The sequence below is a fragment of the Zeus faber genome (genome assembly GCF_960531495.2).
Source record: "Zeus faber genome assembly, chromosome: 8".
NCBI classification, from domain to species: Eukaryota; Metazoa; Chordata; class Actinopteri; order Zeiformes; family Zeidae; genus Zeus; species Zeus faber.
This window is the reverse complement of record NC_137195.1, coordinates 5,602,323-5,624,894: the sequence shown is the minus strand read 5'-3', so window position 1 is coordinate 5,624,894 and position 22,572 is coordinate 5,602,323. Positions and strand designations below refer to the sequence as shown.

The following is a 22,572-nucleotide window of genomic DNA, read 5'->3' as shown; positions in this document are numbered from 1 at the left end:
TGGTTCATTTTCCACTTTTGTCTGTTTTGGTCACTGCGGGTCTGCAGTGTGGTGCCATTTGAGACTGAAACTTGTTTCTGTTGAGGTTGACGAGTTTTAAATTGTTGTATTAACAATGCACTAACACATGAGTTGTTGATGAGCTTTTAAGTTGTTGTTTTAACATAATGCACTATCATGAGTTATCATATTGCACTCACGTATAAAATACTAACAACACTATTTTATTCTGATTCCTTACAGAATATTGCACTTGTATCTTACACTTAAGCAGGGCCTTTTATGGCTTTTTGGGTACCCTATGCACAATGTTGTATCAAACAACTGAAGTTGACCCCAGAATTAAAACCAACAAATGATAAATGGGAAACACTGGGGCTGTCTGACTTCAAGAAACCACTACAAATTTAAAGAATTGACCTAATCTGCAGTATAACATCTCCCAAATTTGCATAAATGAGACAGGCTACATTTTCCTTAAAATGTTTTTTAAATGTTAAACATTTGTCCAGGAATCAATGAATAAATGTCATGTAATATCTTATGTCAACTTTTCTTATTTACTGTACAGATAATCCAGATCCTCTCTAGAAACAAACAGCAAATACTGTACTTTAATTCGTTATTTCTAAATCATCTCTCACGATGCTAAATGACCTTTTTCTTACACTATCAGCAAATCTCTCAAAGCTTCAACATTCACATTGCAAAGTGCATCATGACCAGCATCCTGTCCGCAGACATAGAGGTAGATTGCATTCCGCACAAAGAGGAAGAACGTTGTGTGCGTCTCCTCAGATCAAACATCCAATGCTCATCGCTCATCATCCCTCTCTGCTAAATGTAAAATGAACATCCAGCCACAGCAACTCGCTGTTAGAGCAAATCAAAACCTCTCTGCGTCTACGGGTGAGTCCGACCCACCTGTTGCTGTCCTGGATTCAATTCAATAATGAGTCCAGATTTCACCACTTATTGGGATTTATTTGTATTTATTAATTTATTTTATTTTTTAATATTTATACAGCATCGTGTGTGTGTGTGTGTGTGTGTGTGTGTGTGTGTGTGCGTTTATGTCATTTGTTGGAAAATGTCATTCTGCAATCAAACTGAACACACATTTTCCTCGGCCACGTCTGGTTATTATTGGAATTGTCATTCATAATTTTGTCGTGATTCTACGTCTTTTATTTTCTAGAGGTAATTGAAGAGGAGGCTATGTAAATACAGCAACATGTGCCACTGAGAACTGTCGTTCAGGTATATTTACACACAGAAACAGTTAAAATGGTCAAAAAAAAGAGATACATTTTTGAATATTTTATTAATTCTAATAATTATTAATAATTTATAATTATTACATTATTTTTCTATGAAGTTTTATTCACTGTGTTGTTCATGTATGTACACAGGCTGCTCAGTGCTGATTTGAGTTGTCTATTGCTTGAGAAACCTAGAATAATAATCTGGCATATCTCCACCAAATGCTTGTTAAAAATCATGAGGTCCATTTCACATTACAAGTAAGATAAGACAAGACGAGGAGGTTTTTTATTCATCCACCGAAGGAGAAATTTGAGATATTATTATGGATCTCATTTCTGTCTCAGTTGTGCCATCATTAGAAATTGCAATACTTCAAAATGTCATCGAATTGTGTCCACAAAGTAATTAAAATGAACAAAGACTTGTTTCAGTGATATTTATCGATGGGAAAATTGAGTCAATCCTGATTTTTGTCAGCGGAAGGCGGAATTGTATGAATTCTGAAATGGCATTTGTACCTCCCAACTAGAAATATGAATAATGTGATAACAAATTCACGACTGTCGTCATCCAAACAAAAAAAAAGATGTTTGCCTGATGCATCTAAATTCCTTGTCCTTTCCTCCAGCTGTGAGGCCTATCCTTCTTCTGTCGTTCTTTCGATCCTTTGGCCTTCTAGCGGTGCTTTGGGGGGCGTTGTCACTCATCATGGGCCTTCGGATCTACTGTGAGTACGAATCCAGCGTTCTTAGAAATGATCTTAGATATCGAGCTCATTGGGAACGGATGTGGACCTCCGGACCGTCCCGTGGTCTGGTGAGAAACTTAAAAGCCACCTCAGCCAATGCCATACCCGGCTTTACCCTCAAGTTGTTCCAAAGGAACATCACATTGGGGATACCACGGGAACAGACCAGGGTGTTGCTATAGTGCCAATAATGGAGCGTGAAGGCAAAAGGAGTGTGAAGAAATGGTTTTATTTCATGGTGAGTGGGTGGACCCACTTGGACCAAGTACATTTTTACCAATAGATTTCACTTTTAGTGCAAAACTGTAATTACACGTGTTGCAAAGCAGGCAGCACAGTGGAAAAATGAAACATGTAAAGTAAAAATGTAAAGTAGTAAAGGTTGCTCTGGTGATTAAAAATGCTGAAAAGTACTTTTACTGTTTTTTCTTTTGTTGATTCTTGTTTTGCAGGTGTCCAGACAATATTGACCGAAAATGTCAAGCTGGTGAGTGACCTGAAGGATTGAGAGTAAAAAAATCAAAGGGCTCTTCTGTCGGCCAATCACAACTTGACGAACAGGCTCCGAAACTTCAGCTCAACCAATGACAACCTCAGGAATGATTAGGAAAAACCTCTCAAGCGTCTGTGACGACTGTGATGTCTTACAGAGTCAGCGCAGCAGAAGTGAACTCAACAAGACTTGTGCTCAGACGACCATCAATACCTACTGTCCAAGTAAGAATGAACTCTTTGTTTACATTCCTAAATGAATTGACAGATAATCACAAGCCACTGAACGGTGTTTGATTGGTTGTTTCTCTCTCCTCTTCCTCAGACAGAGTCTGTGAGGCTTGTACAGAGGGTTGGCTCCGATTTGAGTCCAACTGCTACGTGTTTAATAACCAAAGAAATGAATCGCTCAGGAAAACGTGGGAAGATGCTCGAGCCGAATGCAGAGGAAACAACGCAGATTTGGTGGTGATAGAAACTAAAGAGAAACAGGTAGAGTGGAGAGAACAGTTTAACGAGAGAGGAGCAGTGACGTTGATTTACCTGCTGTTCCTTGAAAACATTAAAAGTTCATTTTTTCGCCACTTTAAAGTGGTAATCTGTAAGATTATTTTATTCAAAAAAAGAAATCCAATATTAATTTAGCTGCCACTTTATAAGCTCCTCTATGCCATAGGAACAAAACAGTCAATACGACAGTGTTTTACACGTTTTAGTGAAACACAAACACACATTGTTTTTTTTTACATTACATTTAGTCATTTAGCAGACGCTTTTATCCAAAGCGACTTACAATTATTCAAACACCGGACGCAGCCATCAGGAGCAATTAGGGGTTAAGTGTCTTGCTCAAGGACACTACAGCATGCTAGCAGGAGGAGCCTGGGATCGAACCAGCAACCTTTTAGATTACTAGACCACCAGCTCTACCGCCTGAGCTACCGTCCCGTAGTCTTTGGCGCCCCTAGATGTAATTTTTTATGTTTTACGAAAAATAAAGTTTTTGGCCCCCCCAAATTTCCCAATTTTGGTTTTGCTTAGTTGTCGCGTGCCCAGCTAGCGGCCACTCATGTCATGATCCTTCTCCTGCCGTGTTCGTATCTGTCTCTGTCTCCCTCTAGCTCCCCCCGTCTGTCACTAGGGCCCTCTGTCCCTCTTTGGCTCCCTCTGTCTGTGTTTCATGTCACTCCAGTTCCCTGTCACTACACACCTGTCCCCAGTCTGTTATCACACCACCTGTCTCCACTTCCCTCTTCACTCCACTTGTATTTAACCTGTGGCTGTTCAATCTGTCGGTGTCGGTTCGTTCTTGTTGCTTGTCTCTGCCTGCGCTTTCTGCCTAGGTTGCTGAATGCCCTTTCCCCCGTTCCACGTCCCCTGGACTCTCGACTTTCCCGATTCCCCGCCGGCTCCTCTGCTCCTGGACCCTGAGTCCGGCTTCCCTGCCTGGTCGTGAGTTCCTGTCTTCCCCGTCACAGTCCTTGCCAGTCCTGATTCCCTGTCTGTTGCCTGTTCCGGATTCTGTGTTTCCTCAATAAACCCCTGTCAATATTCCCTAACTGTGTGTTGCAATTGGGTTTCTCATCTTGACCATCCCATCCATGACAACTCTGCTCTGATCTCAACCAGTACAATGCTAAATATTGTGGAGTTTGGTGGTGTTAACTGAACAGGACTCATAGGAGACCCAGACAATAATTCTGTTGGTAGTCAAGCCCGGTTCTATAACTGCCAAGAGGCTCACCACTGCACCGGGGTGCACCACTGCACCACTGCTGTGTCTTTTCTGGACGCCTCTCCCCAATATAAATTGATGCAAATGACACAACGCAATCAACTGCTCCCCCCAGAGTGTCTCTCTCTCTCACACACATACACAGCGCTATAATACTAATATACAGACCAAAAAAAACAGTGGAAAATTGATTTGGGGAATTAGTATGTCATCTAAATAAAAATGGGCAACAAACAAGGTAAAAAAACATAAAAGAAATATGTAAAGTTGTTGCTGTTGAGGAAAAGCTAGATTTGTTTTTAAAATATATTTTGTTGGCTTGTTTTGTGATTTACTAGCATAAATAATCCCCAGAATGCAGGGAATAAAGGTCTCTGAAATTATTTTTTTTTATTTTCTTGGGGGGGATGCCCCATAACCCCGACTAATGCTTTGTCAATGGGGTTGAGTTGGGTTGAGGTGGCAGCATCGGAGGGCAGGTTGGGTGGAGTTTGGGTGGTGGGGTTTGCAGCTTGCACGGGGGGATGGATGCACCTTAAAGGAATTTTGCACCTTCTACAGATCTCGCCTAGGGCTCCGAAAAGGATAGGGCCGGCCCTGGTTACGAGTGTCTAAATAAGTACAAATTCAAGAGGTTATTTGTCGCCTACATATACATACAGTCCTACATATGCAGTGAAATGTCATGACACCCGGTGATTACACACAATAAGCTCTATTCACTCTTAAAATACAAAAGATTCTTAAATGTGCATAAATATGTACTAGTACCTGAAACATTTTGACCAGTAACACTGAAATAGATACTAGTAACTATTGGAATAGCAACTAGTTACTAAAATACAAGTACTAGTACCTTTTTAATAAAGTGAGCAGTTCGTCCTATGGATTCAATGTTAAATCTGCTCGCCATACTCTCTACTTCAGGGGTCGGGAACCTATAGCTCGCGAGCCAATTATGGCTCTTTCAATGACTCCAGGGTCCTTTTACTCGGCGCCCTGCCCCTCCCGGGTCTCTGCTCAGGCGCCACTTGTGGGAGTCTCCGCCACAGGTGAGGGTTTAGGGAGGGAGACAGAGTCTTTCTGGCCGTGGTGCGCCCACATGGCCAGAGTTTTATTGTTTGTTTCAATATGCGCCACGCAGGCCACAATTATATATGTTACTGAGGATTATTATATTAATTGTGGATAATAATGATCCTCTTGAGTGCAGGATGAATGGCGTTCCACTGCTTGGCTGCTTCCGAGCCCGTGCGCCGATCCCCTCTGTAAGACACACAAACATTATGAAAACTCCCTGCCTCCAGTCGGACCAATCAGGCGAACACAAGTGGACAGAGATGGAAAAGATTTTTATTTGTCACATACATATACCATACGTATATGTATGTGACAAATAAAAATCTTGAATCTTGAATCTTGAATCTTGAAGCATGCTCAATACGGCAATACTCACATGCTGCATTGTGTGCTATGTGACGGGAAGCTCGTTCCCAAGTTTTAAGAATCAGCTCGTCTTCAGGTTCAAGTTCAAGAGATTATTTGTCACATGCAAATTGAAGTTTTTTCCATCTCTGTCCACTTGTGTTCGCCTGATTGGTCCGACTGGAGGCAGGGAGTTTTCCTAATGTTTGTGTGGCTCTTGCTTGGCTCTACATACGCATGTGAGAAGTCTTCCTGGCATCTGAGAAACATTAAGAGCAACCTACGCTCACGTTGAACTGATCAAGCCTCAACGCAGCATGAAGCTTAACCTCACTACGTATGAAGCAGACGACAAGGCCACCAGCAAAACCATGCAGCACCACAAGTCCCATTAATGGTAAAAGGTATTTCATTTATTATTGGTTAGCTACAGTATAACAACAATAACAACAAGAAGAATAAAGAGAAATGTATTATATATAGCGCTTTTTTTAAGTACACAGAGATGTGTTATACGTTAAAAAATACATGCCTTACTTAAAAAATACACGCATTAGGTTGCATTCAATTGTATTTAAATATATGACTCACAAGGAAATACATTTAGAAGTAATTGGCTTTTATGGCTCTCCCAGCCAAAAAGGTTCCCGACCCCTGCTCTACTTGCTATGAAACTCTTTTGTCAGGATTATAGTGACATCTGCTGGCGTCTTGGAACTCTGCAAAGGTGCAAATTTGTGCCTTTTAATTTGGGTCCAACATCTGGTCAGACCAGACATCTGGTCCATTAAGGGTTTTTTTTGCCAGAGCAAATACTCGGTTCTATCAAATGAAAGTGTGTGTGCTTTTCTTACTGAACACAACGATACAAATTATGTCAAAGTAGAAAATCAGCGGCGAATAGAACTAGAAGAACTACGTTCAAATATTACGTAGTGAGTGAAAAATGAAAAGAAAGGGAGAGAGTGGGGGAAAAAAAAAAAAAAGAACTTCATTTGTTTCACATTTTGAATAATTAATTTAATAAAGTTTATACAAAGCTAGAAATGGATCTCAAATGCTTTTATCCCTCTTAAAGTGTGCTTTTATGCGGGTTTTGGTCAAATGACGTGACGTCACATGGACGTCAGCGCCGCCGACTTTATGCGCATGCGCAGAAACGCCCGGAAACTCCGTGGCTGTTTTGACGCCGGACGCCAGTGGAAGCCTGTCAAGCACAAGTAGCTTGATTTACATGCGCTCGACCTGAAGTACGGATTCCGACAGCCCGGCAAGTTCGACCTGTTTATCGGTCTCCGAAAGAAAATAAATCACAATTATTTCAAGTAAGGGACTCATGGTTAAATGTTATTTCCGGAGACGTAAACTCATTATCTCACCAGCGTCGCTGCTGGCGCGGAATTGCGCAGGATAAAGCTGTTAAAAGGCTGTGGCGCTGGGTTTACGTGTACAAATACATGGGCTATTGCATATTTGACTAGATGTATTAATACAACAGTAATGTTATTGGAATTATTATATGTTAATGTTGTTGTTATTAATGTTGATGTTATTAATACATTTTTACGTTATTATAATACTATTACTACTACTACTGTTTGTGTGTGTGTGTGTGTGTGTGTGTGTGTGTCGCTTAGTCAACAAGTGCGCTCGCAATGGATTGTGCAGCCTTGGAGCTCGACGCCATCAAGTTTGCCAAAACTGCCGTCGTCTGTGATCAGAGTGGAAAATATAACGATGCCGTCTTTTACTATAAGGTTGGTGACACGAATTGTCACGACTGGCGCGACTTAACTCGAGTAACTCACTTTCTCCTCCACTGGCACTGGTGTCAATGGAAATTTTCTTTGCGGCTCTTAAATTGTTGGGGGAAAAAGGTGGAGCACAGCTGCAGCAGAGGCCTTGAAAAGTGTCAAGTTAAAACGCCTTGAATTCAATTTCACAAATGTTAGGCCTCAAAAGTCATTCAACAGTCTTGAATTTATGAGGTCTTACATAATGTCTTCTCATTCATCCATATATAAATTTTGTCAAAATTTGTCGTTTGTCTGCATCAGACTCATAATTGTAAGTGTTTGGTTCAGTGGTACAGTTGCCTGAACCCAATACTATCACAGTATCTACATTACATTACATCATTTATATTTATTTACTTATTCATACACCGATAGAAGCAGCCACGCAAGGCTCATTGGGAGCAGTTAAGTGTCTTGCTCAAGTACACTTCCGGGAGGAGCCAGGGATCGAACCAGCAACATTCCAATTACTATACGACCCGCTCTACCTCCTGAGCCACGGTTCATAGAATCATCTATTTCTACCTAATACTTACTTCTACTTTAACAAATATATAGAACTTAACTTTATACTTGCCTGCCTCATACTTAATTGAATATGACAGAGATTATCTGTCCAAAACGCAGTCTTGAATTTCATTAAAATGTGTCCTGAAAGGTATTTTAAAGCATTAAATGTATCTCGATACCTGCACAATTTTCATATTAATATATGTTATCTCGCTTCAATGCTTTGTCTTGTATAAAACATCTCACTCTTTAACCTTTGCCGTTCCTTCTAGGAAGCGGCGCAGGCGCTCATCTATGCAGGTATGGCAGGATCCAAGCTAGATGGTATCCAGGACAAAGTCAACGAGTACCTGGATCGAGTCCAAGCCCTCCACAATGCTGGTGAATGATACAAATTCTCAAATCCTTTTGGGGAAACCCCATAATCACGCTCCACGATTGACTATCGTCCTTGTTACAATTGAATTCTGTGTTGGTTTGTTGGCTTTTCTCCCCTCTTACTCATTTAGTGTTTTCTTAGGGAAACATTTTGTCAAATTCAAACCATTTATGTGGAAGGATGTTTATACACACTTATATTCTTGAATAACACTTTAATATATTGCAGCAATTATTTCATCTATTTTCATTTAAACATGTCCAACATTCCTGTATCTGCCTAGTACACAAGAGTTTGTGCTTTAGACTGTGGGCAGACTTTGCAGTTAAATGGCATGGCATGTGTGATAGGGTGACATCGTCACACATCTCTACGCTACTCTTTCACAGCTGGGATCCTACCTCGATATTCATACATCATAACATCAACTCTCGACAACACACGCCGGGATCATGTCCCCTAATGTTTTCATTGACGTCACCCAGTCCAGGCACAGAGCAACGACCCGCTAAAGAGCCGACAGCAGGTCGACCTGGAGCGAGCCCACTTCCTGGTGACGCAGGCTTTCGAGGAGGATGAGAAGGGAAATGACGATGAGGCCATAGAGCTCTACACGCAGGCTGTCGAACTGTGCATCCAGACGGTGAGGGCTGCCTCCAAATTCAATACTTTTACGGCATTCACTGAAATAACTTCAATGCTGTGAAGTATCAAAGCATTCTGTAGCATTCAATATCTATGTGTGTTAAAATATGTTTTTCATACCTAACTACTTAGTTCCCTCAGTGTCAGTGGGCCAATTAAAACAAACTATTCATAAAGTCAGAGTGAATTTGTCATGTCATTTTTCTTTTATTAAAAGGGATATCTTTAAAAGCTAACCAGGTTTTGTTATAAATTGCTATATGACCCAGTATATGTATATATACTGTATATATATGTATATATATATATATATATGCCCCTTTCTGAAGGATACCGAGTTACGGTATCCTTCAGAAAGGCGCCCAAGTTAGAATATTGCTATTAGTATTGAAAATTTTATGATTAGAAAGAAATGATTACCCTGGCAGTGATTGCCTCTGTTGTATTGCACCGTGCTTCTCTCCAGCTGAGAGTCTCTGTTCAATCATTGCTCTGTTGGTAGGCTGAAATTTCCCTAACTACAGTGTGTAGTTTCTGCCACCAAAGAGTGAAAGGCATTAGCTCATTAGTGTCTACCTTCTGCTTACAACAGTCCAACGACACGTCAGACCAGGCTCTGCAGACCAAACTGAAGCAGCTGGCCCGCCAGGCCTTAGAGCGGTAAGTTGTTACGATACCTAATAATACCTAATAATAAAAAAACACTTCAGTTGCATCAAAGTTTGTTTTGTTGAGGTTTGAAATGCTCCTTGGGATGAAAGGCATGAGGAACTTTACATTTGCGTTGTGCTAACGGGTCCTGTTACTTGTCTTTGGGCTATTCTGAGAGGCAATGTGCTGTTAATTAACAGTTTGAATGTTAGTTTGAATGTTTAATGCCACCATCCAATAAATAAATAAGTCTTTATTGACACTGTTACTGAATAAATCAACTCACTGGGTTCATTCAGGGCGGAGGGCCTCAAAGAATCCCAGTCCAAATCTGCACCAGCCCAACCTCAGGTCGGGGCGGGGCCAAAACCCACCACCAGTACGACCTCCGGGGGTCCAGTCCGCCAGTTCTTCCCCTTGGGCCCAGACTTCACCCTCCACGATCGCCCCCAGCCGGTCCGGCCGGTCCAGTCCAGCGAACCTCAGGGCCAGCGGTACACATCTGAGGAGATTGAGGTTCTCAGGTGGGCTGGCTGGTTTATGAGCGCACCCGGTGGCAATGTACGCATAAGAAAACACAAAACCATATTTAATATTGGTATTGTACCTTTCATGTTCAGGAGTACATCTACAATCAACAACATTGCCTACGTGCCCTTCATGAGTGTGGACCTCAGAGAGAGATTTGCCTTTCCTGTTCCTTTCTCGTGAGACTGCTTTAGCCTGATATTTTATTTATTTTTGTTCTGTTTAAAAATGCAAGAAAGTTAACTTTAAATTAATTTGATTAATAGATTACACCTCCCAAAACATTTTTCTTTAGATATTACAGGGATATTATACAGTATATAATTTATGTTAAGTTGACACTTGAACTACGTTCCTTTGAACTAGGGACAAGATGGGCAAGCTGGCACTGTCCCCAAAGCAGAAAGCCATTTTCTCCCGTTGGGTGCGACCAGATGACATGTGCAACAACCCCACCATGATCCTGTCAGTGTCCAGCTTCAGCATCAAACAGGTGAGATCAGCAGCGATGCCCGCCGCCCTGTAAGAAGGCTTAGGGATTCATCCTGTTCGACTGTATGCCAGAATGCACTTCACTTGTGCTTAAGCTTGTTTTTGGTGGCAAACCAAAAAAAAAAAAAAATCAAATAACATCTTTAACGTTTAATCCCAAAAGACATTGAGCAGCAGTGGCCACAGGATGGGTTTTCTATTTCTCAGCCCTTATTAAAATGTTGTTTCCCATCATTTATAACTGTTCACTACACAACCTGGCTGAACGTTTTACTATTGAGAATCTACCCCTTTGCTGCAGCTTCTCACATCTCACGCCTCCAGATAGAATTTGGCTAACACTCGCTACTCCGAAAGTGCATAAATGTTGTTAAATTCTGCTCAATTCACTACTGAAATGGTCATAATATTTTTTCGATGATACCTGCAGATACCCTGTCTAGCTTTGCTGCACAGCCCAGATGTACTGTGTTACAGCGCTAACGTCATAACCAGACGTCTGTATCAATCACCGGAGCCTTGATCTCTCTTTGAGCACTCTTGGTCTGAGTGATCTGATCTTCTCTCCCATGTCCAGACTGTGGTGTCTGACTGTTCCTTTGTGGCATCGCTGGCCATCAGCGCAGCCTACGAGAGGCGCTACAATAAGAAACTCATCACCAGGTACATAGCCTCCACCTCTAGACAATTGGTTCTCGACTGGTGGGACCTTATCCAAAACTTTCTCGCATGTCCAACTACTGCAGCTTCAACGCCTGCCCCCGCCCCCTCCAGGGAATGATAAGTGGTTTTTTTTTTATGTTTTCTTACCTTATTTGTGTGTGTGCACATGCAGCATCATCTATCCTCAGAACAGACGGGGAGAGCCAGAGTACAACCCCTGTGGGAAGTACATGGTCAAACTCCACATCAACGGCGTGCCGAGGAAGGTAAGAGACACGCACATACTTTACAAATCACGTTTAGTTATTTTATAATACATTTTATCCCTGTACTTTCAAAACTGATCAAAATGCAGATATTCAACATTGTGTGTTAGACAACTGTTTCTTAGGAATCTTAAGTATCACCTCAGCTACTTTTATCATATCATAGAGCATGGAGGAAGTTCCTAATGAATTGTATAGAAATTATGATATACTATATCAAACCTGTTTAACTAATTTTATATATATATATATATATATATATATATATATATATATATAAATAAAAATCTGATATCAATATCAGTGCATATTAATTAACCCCCGTCAATGCACACTGCAGGTGATCATAGATGACTTTCTGCCGGTGGACCGTAACGGAGAGCTGCTCTGCTCCTACTCCAGCAACAGGAACGAGCTGTGGGTCTCCCTCATCGAGAAGGCCTACATGAAGGTGATGGGAGGCTACGACTTCCCAGGCTCCAACTCGGTGGGTGGGCTTCCCTCCGGATTCACAGGCATCAATACGTGACGTTGATTATGAGGATTCTGATTGGCCAATGGTTATTTCTGAAAAATGACGGCTGATCTGTTGATAATGACCATTGCTCCTCCGCCTGCCTGGACATCGCATATTCATTTATCTAGAAAGTAGCCCTGTAATAAGTGGGGTTACTGTATATGCAGCCAGCCGGTCATTACTGCAAAATAAGACACGATCACCCTGTGGGGGGTTATTTTGGTGATTGGCGACTGAGCCAAGATGGAATTTCTCTCCGGTCACCATTTAAAACTTGTGCTGTTTCTATTGCGACTGTTTTTTTGCGCTGCATGCGTGGAGAATATTGCAGCTCAGTGCAGGATGGAAACGACGTGCGTGACGTGTCCTCCTTCCCCTGCAGAACATCGACCTGCACGCGCTCACTGGCTGGATCCCCGAGCGCATCGCCATGCACTCGGACAATCAGTCGTTCAGCAAAGACGACACTTTCCGCATGCTCTACCAGAGGTGAAGGGACCGCGTTGTGACCATGTAGACGACAACATTCACGCGGGATTGTACTTTCCTTGATGATTGGTCAAAGTGGAAATTTGTTCTTGTTTTTATTTCTTTCATTTTCTCTCACTGCTTATTGTGGTATCTGCATTTTGCCACTATTTCTCCTTCTTTTCTTTCTTTATCTCTTTCTTTTTCCCTCACTTTCTTTCACTTTTTCTCATTAAATGTATTTATTTATTTTCTTTCTTCCTCTCTCCCTCTTCCACTTTCTCTCTTTCTTTCTTCGACCCCATTTCTTTGTCAATCTTTGTTTTACACATTTATTAATATTTAATTCATTCATTCAAGTCATTAATTTATTACGTTGGCACTTTTCTTTTCATAAGGTATCAGACTTTTTAATTTTAACATGACTTATTTCTATCTTTATCTCTCTCTGACAGGTTCCACAGAGGTGACGTCCTCATCACCACGGCGACGGGGGTCATGACAGAAGAGGAGGGCGAGCGTTGGGGGCTGGTGCCCACGCACGCCTACGCTGTGCTCGACATCCGGGAACACAAGGTTCAAAAGAATTTGAATTAACTGAAGATGCAGGTTTTTCTAATCTTTTTTTTTTTTTTTTTTTTTGTCAATTTGACATTTTCAGTATTATTTTCAAAAGCATGGTATATGTGTTCACTTTACAAGCCGTTCAACCACCCGTCAAAGGCTGTGCTCTCTTTTCCAAAAACAATTTTGGGTCGCAAAGTAATAAATCTAGCTGCTGAACATTTTATTTCATCACAATTAACTTTGAGCAATTTTTCTCTGTAAATATTACCGGATAACTGTAAGATACAGGTAATAATTGGTGATAATTATGAACCCACACGCATATGTCCAGTCTATTCAAACAACGTCACACGCTCGTCCGTACACTGAAGGATAAACAAGCTTCAAATGGCTGAGTTGTATGTATTGTAAATGTATTGAGACTGCGTCGGGGTAGTTGCCGGCACTAAAACGCCCCACTGGCTCTGGACGCGTTACTGACACGAGGCATCTTGCAGGGAATGCGTTTCCTCCAGCTGAAGAACCCGTGGAGCCACCTGCGGTGGAAGGGGCGCTTCAGCGAGCGAGACGAAAAGAACTGGACGCGAGAGCTCCTTAAATACCTAAACTTTGACCCGAAGACGGCCCAGAAGTTTGACAACGGTACGAGTAAAGACATCGAGCTGCGGCATAAAAACTCCTCTCGTTCCTTTATGGAGATCAAATGGTGCGATTGAAGGATCTTTTCGATGATGTACGATTGACGGGTGGTGGGCTTATGGTCAATTTATACAGTAACATTTGGACACTAAGTACATAATCTATACATTTTACTGTATTTTGGTGGACTTAAATGTTATGGCCATTCCTTACAAATACATGGCATCACGTTCATTGCACTTCACATTTAAATTAGATGGATAAAACACATAGACACACTCATTTACCAGATTTCATGAATAATAAAAGTAAATAAAATGTTTGAATGATAGCCTCTACATGTAAAATTGTTTAAAATACATTAAAATACATACATACATTTATCATACACCAAAAATTAAGTTCAATCTATAGATACATTATATAAAATAATAAAATATCGGTGGTTGTTCAGGTGTCTTCTGGATTGCATGGGAGGACCTGTGCCAATACTATGACGTCATCTACCTCAGCTGGAACCCGGCGTTGTTCAGAGAATCATCCTGCATCCACAGGTGTGTGTGTGTGTGTGTGTGTGTGTGTGTGTGTGTGTGTGTGTGTGTGTGTGTGTGTGTGTGTGTGTGTGTGTGTGTGTGTGTGTGTGTGTGTGTGTGTGTGTGTGTGTGTGTTAAAGATATATTTTCCTGCTGTTCAGTGGGGAAGCAGGTCGCCAGTTAGCACGGCCAGGCTCAAATCACTCGGGCTTAATTGCATTGAAATGCATTGAGTCTGAGGGGTGCTAACGCTACTCATTTCAGCCTCTTTTGACAAATATTCATCTTTTAACTCCCCGTGGTTCTTTTTTTCTACCAACTCCTGCTGGTAGCAAAAAATAAAATAAAAATGTTACAGCAATGCAAACAGAACAAATTCTGTTCTGTTTGTTTTCATGTCTTTTTGCATCTGTGGTTGCTGTATTTACTTAGCACCACATGTTCTAAACAACCTGCCTGATAATTTGGCTTGCTTGTTTTATGTTTCAGGTGTTCATATTGCAGTGATGTTTAAAAAAACGCAAAAAGACTGATCATGCAGCCAGTCATGAAGAGGAGTGAAAATTCTGCAAACCTACGTTTTTGTGTTCAGAGTAACCAGATGCATCCTTAAGCATCTGTCTCCTCTGCTCTGTGGTATACAGCAGCTGGGATGGGAAGCAGGGCCCAGTGAAGGACGTCTACAGCCTGGCCAACAACCCTCAGTACAGGCTGGAGGTGCAGTGTCCAACAGGGGGCGCTGCTGTCTGGGTTCTTCTCACCAGACACATCACTGACAAGGTATAATAAGATTTAGACCAGTGCTGATGTATGGATGTATGTATGTATGGATGTATGTATAAAATACCCAGTGGCAAAATTGTTTGCAAATTAAGCCATTCTGGATTGAAGTAGGGCTTGAAAAAAACGTAAATCAAATGCATCGAATGGGCTTGTCATACTAGTAAAATGAAATGTTTTTTAAGCTGTATAGAAGAATATCAAAATTATTTTGATTATTATTATATTATATTTTTTTGTACTGAAAAACTCTAGAATAACAAAAGTAAACTCAACCATATAGAGATGTACAGTAAGCACAATATTGGCTTTTTGCACAGTACCCTTTTTATCAGTTATCTTAACATGTGAGCCTCGTAAAATAACTTTGTTGTGTTTTTGTGTTTTCCCAGGATGACTTTGCACAAAACCGAGAGTTTATCACCCTTGTTGTTTACAAGACTGATGGGAAGAAGGTTTACTACCCTGGTAGGCACTGATCAATGCAGCAATATTTAGTGTGTAGTCTATAATTCTGGGAGTGAAAAACTTGACCTGATCCATGTTTTTTCTCTGTGGCCATGTTTTTCACTCTGTGCTCTGTGACCAAACTGTTGAGATGCATGTGTACAAAGAACTCATTCATGCCCCCACAGCGAACCCCCCTCCCTACATCGACGGCATCCGCATCAACAGCCCCCACTACCTCACCAAGATGAGGCTGACCACGTCCGGCACACACACCTTCACCCTGGTGGTGTCCCAGTACGAGAAGCAGAACACCATCAACTACACCCTCCGGGTGAGAATGACCCTTTGGTAGTCATTGTAGATAGTGGTACTTTGAGTACTGTGTGTGTGTGTGTGTGTGTGTGTGTGTGTGTGTGTGTGTGTGTGTGTGTGTGTGTGTGTGTGTGTGTGTGTGTGTGTGTGTGTGTGTGTGTGTGTGTGTGTGTGTGTGTGTGTGTGTGTGTGTGTTTTGTAGGGGTGTCAATTCCGATTCAGAATCGAAAATCGATCAAAATGAGCGTTCGATTTCAAACTTCTGAATCAAAATCAGGTTTGCGATTCTCCACGCATTATTGTGGGTAATGTTTTGTCCGACATGGTCGCCATATTGAGGCGGTCAAGAACCGCCAGCGAACAAAGGCAATGTGCGCTGGGGGAGCGGGCCCCTCCGCCTGGTCCGCTGCAGCTCACCCGGCTCCGAACCGACCTTCATGAAATTAGTTTTGGAGTTTGGGGAGCTGTGGTCGGCTCGGCGGAGGGTTCTGCTGCGCCGCATCCCTCCACCCGCACACTGCACCCGCCCACCGGCGGATCTCGACCGCTCCACTATGTTTCAGGTATGTTGCTTAAACATTCTCATATTTTTGTTATAATTTATATAAAAATCATTATATATAAATAAAGTTTATATATATATATATATATTTATAAACTATTATTATTCAAATTAAAGTTACCTTTTGAGAAACTGTTTTTCTTTCCAAATCAAGACTCGATAGTCTAACAATGGCAAAGATTCTGGGGAAAAAACAAAACACATGTTCAAATCTAATCGAATCGTGACCTTAAAATCGAAAGTAAAATCGAGACTGTGGATTTGGAGAATCCCAACACGCCTAATGGTTTGGTTATGTGTACACAACACACCTCAAAACCACCAGCTTTATGTAACAGCACACTGGGACATGGTCAGGACACATTTCATGTCCTCATAATCCAAACAAATGTTCTACTTCAGCTTTAAATCTTTAAAATCCCAGCTGAAGTTGTTTTAGAGGTTTTTCGACGCAAGTGGAAAAAATATACAGTATTTAAGTGTGTTATCTAAAGGAGTACTTTTTATAGTTAGTATATCTTTAATGTATTCACATACAAACGTTGCGTTGAATTGAAACCATGTGATTTGTACTTAGTAGTGTGTTAAATGTACTTGAGATGTGTTTAAATATATAAAAATATTTATCTTGCGTGTATTTTTGGTTACTCCTGACAACCAAAATAACATTATTAGTTACGAGTTACGAGTTTGTATACCAGTCACGTGCGTGTGTTCTTGTGTGTGCTTGCTGTGGGGTTTTAGTGTGGAGGGTCCGTACCTCCACGCCCAGCATCATTTAAAAGGACGCTGAATACATCATTTCTCCAGCTCACTCACTTGTTCCTTAGCTCATCAAACCACCTTCAGCGTAGATCAATGCAAACAAACAAACAAAATTCTGAATTTAATATTTTGTCCCAGCATGGCTCAAATTGTTGAAAAATCCATAATTCCGAGTTTTGATCATTTATGTATTTTACAATGACTGATGTAAATAAGAGGCTATGAAATGAACCTGTTTGAGTGTTAAACCGTGATCCACGATCCAACTCGGAACACGGAGGTTATTTGCAAACCTTGCTTCAACAGTTGTGTTTGCTGTTAATTATGTTATTACTTATTTTCCTCAGGTGTACTCTGGGTGCAAGTTCACCTTCACCAAGATCCCCACACCCTTCACCCACACTAAGAGGGTAGGCTGCATTCCTTCTTTCTTTCTTTCTTCCTTTCTTCCTTTTCTCTCTTTCTACAAATAAGCTGCAGTGCGTGTGACGGTGGTTTCCTCTCGTGCAGATCAACGGTCAGTGGAAGGGTTCGAGCGCCGGCGGTTGTGGAAACTACAAGGACTCATACAAACACAACCCCATCTTCCAGTTCAACCTGGAGCGCCCGGGACCGCTCCTCATCGAGCTGCGAGGCTCCAGGTCGGACCCCCGCGCCACGCATGCACACGGGATCATGGGACTTTAGTTCATTCAAATAATAATAATAATAATAACCTTTATTTGTATGGCACTTTGCACGTACTACATGAAGCTCAAACAAACAAAATGCAAGGCATTAAAGGGTAAAATAGAAGGTTCAGAATATGAAAATAAAACACTCAATAAGTCAATCAAGATACAGAGAAATTAAGTAACTTTGGTAAAGTTAGTGTAACCTTAATATTTAAAATCTAAGAATGTCAGCTATCATCAGGAAACTGTTCTTGGGGTGATGTGAAATGTGTGTGCTGACTGTTAAACTGGCTGTTGCCCGTTCATTTTGATGAAGTTTCATCACACTGGAGCATATTAAAGCATGTGAAACTTGTTCTTAATTAATCTGCTCTGTGAATTAAAAAACCCAGAACTTAATGGAACATCCATAAATAACTCTCCGCAGTCTACCATTATATCAGCATTGCTAATAAGTCTCTCTTGCCCTCTCTCTCTCAACAGAAATGTGCTGTTAAGTTTAACTGAAATTCACAGCTCCAGACACACGAAGTGACTAGTGACTTCTCCTCTGACATCGCTCTCCCTCCTTCTCTCATCCACACTCAGATGTATTTAAATTGCATTATCCACCTCATACTGCTTCTAAAACTGATCGTGGATGGCGACGCTCACTCAGACAGATAAAAAAAAATACACATTAAAAAAAAAATACAAATAAACCAAATTTACTTCGGCGGCCATTAATACACCCGGGCGGCCGCCCAAGTAAAGTCTATGCGTGGGAAACGCTGGATAAACATAGACCACTGCCATCGGTGAATGTCGTCTTATTTGTCCATGGTTTCATTTTTGCAATGCACTGGCCTAATCCTTCCCATGTTCTTTTTTCGTGTGTGTGTGTGTGTGTGTGTGTGTGTGTGTGTGTGTGTGTGTGTGTGTGTGTGTGTGTGTGTGTGTGTGTGTGTGTGTGTGTGTGTGTGTGTGTGTGTGTGTGTGTGTGTGTGTGTGTGTGTGTGTGTGTGTAGACAGTACAGTGTAGGTTTTGAGGTAGTGACGGTGTCTATGGTGGGGGAGTCGGGCTCAGCAGGTTCCCAGAAGAGGAACAGTGGAGATTACAGGTGGGATCCAACAGGACAAAGTAGATCTAGCTGAACGCAAACCATCGTATGTAATAATAAAAAAAACTAAACAAAACCAGTAAGATCAACCAAGGAACAGATATATTGTGTGAAATGTGCAGTATCTACAGTTCAAAACCTCTGCTTCAGATTACATCATAGGAAGGGTATTTATCTCTGACTCACAACTTCCTTCCTCCTGCAAAAACTTCCTAAATAAAGTGTTCTGTTTTATTTCTTGCAAAATACATTAACATTAATCATTTTAGTTGACAATTAATAGTCAAACAAATAATTGCGATTAACAATTGAATTGCCTTTTGTAGTTCATTGTATGCCACTATCACATAGTGTAATAATAATAATAATAATACATTTCATTTCAGTTTATTTTCCTCATTTGATGACGTGTGCCGACTTTGAATTATTACTCGTTGCAATACATCTCACGTGGGCTTGAAATCCGCTATAAACGTGGACGTAAACATGGTTGGGCAATCTCGGAGAACTCAAACAATTGTGATGAGGTGATAATTGTCTCTCGTCGCTGTGGTTGTCACCTCCTCTCGTCCTCCGCAGGTGTGGCTTCTGCTACCTGGAGCTGGACCTCCTTCCTGCAGGCATCTACAACGTCATCCCCACCACCTTCCTGCCCAAGCAGGAGGGGCCCTTCTTCCTGGACTTTGCCAGCGCCACGCCCCTCAAGGTCTCCCACCTCCAATGAGAACGTGGACGCCGCGCCGGCAGACGCACGGGAGCATTATTGGATGTCCCTACACCTCGGATACGGGGGTCGGGCCCTCGAGGAAAAAGCCAAAAAAGAGCCAAGGACTCCAGCGCTGGTTCCGTCCCGAGCTCCGCTTTCCCGCGTTGTGCTTTGTTGGTCACAGGGAGGTGAAATTCATGTCTTGAGTGGGGTGGGAAGAAGTAACCAAACAAAATATAAAAATAACATCGAAACCAATTCAGTCGAGGAGAACACACGAGAAGCGACTAAAGCCATCAGAGCTTCCCAACGGCAACGACCTCCTCCGCCGCGCCACAGAGACCATCCCAGCGGGGACGGCTTTGCACCCGCCGACGTCGGTCGAGCGGAAAAGGCCACCAAGCACTTTTTTTCTTTTTTCTTTTTGGGGCTCGGACGCTTCCCGGATTTGATTGAAGACTTTCTACGGATCAGCGGCTGGGGGGAGGGGAAAGGCCGCTCTGAGAGCTGGTGGTGACGGACCGGGTTTCAGGCCAGAGCAGAGGAGCAGCGCAAGGCGTCGCGGTGCCGTAGCCGCAGTGCAAACACGTTTTGTATCCATCCCATTTAATCAATGGATGCGTAAATAAAAACCAATGGCGGGATTAAAGCAGGCGACGAGCTTTTAAAATCAAACCCTAATGCAGCCGGCGGGGGCTGACGGCCGGCGGCGCTGTTGTTGTTTCTCTCAGGAGCAGATCGGCAGAAAGGAGGACGAGGTCTCCCTGTTTCATTTGTACCTGGAGGTGTGAATGCTGCAGCAGGAGGGAGCAACCTCCCCTTACTGACACACACACACACACACACACACACACACACACACACACACACACACACACACACACACACACACACACACACACACACACACACACACACACACACACACACACACACACACACACACACACACACACACAGTTGTAAACTGTGTGCATATGAATGTGTAATGATTACTGTTGGTCAGCTGTAGGGGGCGGGGTCAGGGAATGTAACGCCAAGCAGACATTTTAGTTGGTGTTGATGCACTTTTTCCCCCTGTTTGGTTTTCCGTAAAGGGGGCGACGCCCAATGGATTCCAACTTGTCCTTTTCTGTCTTTATTCACACAGTTCACCCGCTGTCACAGGAGTCGAACCTTGTACATTACATAACCAGATTAACGTCTGCCATCGTTGCCCAGGCACACAGAAAAGTTGAATGAGATCCAAGCAACAGTACACAGCCTCACACCGCTGTTAGTTCTACATTATAAGTGGTCAAAGCAAACAAAGCCACTTGTTGTGTATTCAGAGTACGGAATATATAAAGGAACAGTTAGAAGTTATTTGTTTACTTCAGTTTCACCTTACTCCAGCATGGTATGACGCATCCGTCATATCTTCTACAGTATCTCAAACCAGGGAGACTTCGATTCAACAAGGTGCTGGAAGCATTCCTCCGAGTCCACGTTGCCATGACAGCATCACACAGTTGGTGCAGATTTGTCGGCTGCACGTTCCTTCCCGCGAATCCCACGTGAATGTGGACGACGTCAAAACCCCCGACGTCCCGCTTCGCGTGTGGCTTTGTGGTACAGTACGTAGTCTTAATCAACGGATCGGCAGCCAAGGGCTTCCATATTCAAGCCCATGGCTGTGTTCTCTTTTCGAGAGCCGGCACCAGTATATGGTTTATTAATTTAGTTGGAGATGAAAGCTTAAATGGATTTAAAAAATAAAAAATAAACTTTCATAAACTCAAATACCTGCTAGAACCCAGCAGGACCCTGTGGTGTGATGGGGCTCAGACGCTGCCATTGCAGTTTTCCATGCAAATCACCTCGGAGGTTCCTTAAGTCAGATGACCGGAGAGGACGACCGAGCTCATGAAGACTCAGCGGCCAGAAGAGATAAGCGCCGTACGAGGACTTTAGGGAACGCTGCCAAAGGGAGCTTTCGAGAGCCGGCGCCGCCCGGCCGCGTTGGAAAGCGCCCGGGGAGCAGGTCTGAGCACGAGAGCAACCCGGTGGCGTGACGCAGTTGTTCTCGGGCACCCGTATTAACGTCTGCGCACATTGGGCGGGCGGCTGGTTTGGTGCAGCTGCTGTGGCAGAGAGGGAGTCCAACCTGCCCCTCACCCAATGTGCTTCTCCGTAACTCGTGGTTATTGGAGTTACTGTCGCATTTAACCGGTCAGGCCATTCTCCCCCGACATCTCTCATCAATCTACGCTCCAAGTCGCTTCGATCACATTTCTTCCTCCTTTCGCATGTTTTGGTTTGAACTGAACCGCTGGACCATGTTCCTTTTATGCACCCAGTTGTTGCCACGTGATTGGCTGATTAGATATTTGCATACAGGTACCTAATGAAGTGGCCACTGACAGTGCCCGGTGGATACCACGCAGATAATAACAGTTACTTTATACCGTTCAGATAAATTGCTCATTATTACAAAAAGCTTTATTTTGTGACATGAATTGTGCGCAGGACAAGAAAATAAAAATTCTGGTTTATTGCACTAATACTGCTTCATGTCACCATGGTCAAAAATGTCAGAGTACATTTTATAATTATAATTGAAAGGGAACTGTCTATCATCTACCAAAGTGAACAGTTGATTCCATGTATGAGCAGAGGTTCACTACCCAATAAATAATGTGCTGGTACGCTGCACAAGCTGGAAATGTTCTGCACAGCTACATTTACACAATAGCTTATGATGTATTTTGCCAAATGATAAATCCTATTTTTACATGGCGCCCTGTGCTGGTTGTCAGTGGGAGAGTAGCCTGGTGTTGGAAAAGCAGCACGATCCCATGGCAGTCTGGTTTTACTTTGCAACTTGCACTAAATATTCATGAGAATGAGATTTTGAGACTGTT

The 22,572-nt window shown here is 42.4% G+C and overlaps 1 protein-coding gene across 1 annotated transcript; it reads left to right on the top strand.

Annotated features, from left to right (window-relative positions):
* The first annotated feature begins 6,849 nt into the window (after positions 1-6,849).
* On the top strand, positions 6,850-22,572 carry capn7 (calpain 7). The gene is made up of 22 exons (XM_080006176.1): positions 6,850-6,991; positions 7,304-7,423; positions 8,245-8,353; positions 8,837-8,994; positions 9,589-9,656; positions 9,947-10,171; positions 10,268-10,354; positions 10,542-10,668; positions 11,245-11,330; positions 11,503-11,596; positions 11,937-12,083; positions 12,496-12,602; positions 13,037-13,157; positions 13,646-13,790; positions 14,242-14,341; positions 14,965-15,100; positions 15,493-15,568; positions 15,736-15,881; positions 17,537-17,599; positions 17,700-17,830; positions 18,871-18,963; positions 19,543-22,572. Exons 2-22 carry the CDS (start codon positions 7,322-7,324, stop codon positions 19,685-19,687), a joined length of 2,466 nt encoding a protein of 821 aa, XP_079862302.1. The 5' UTR covers positions 6,850-6,991; positions 7,304-7,321; the 3' UTR covers positions 19,688-22,572.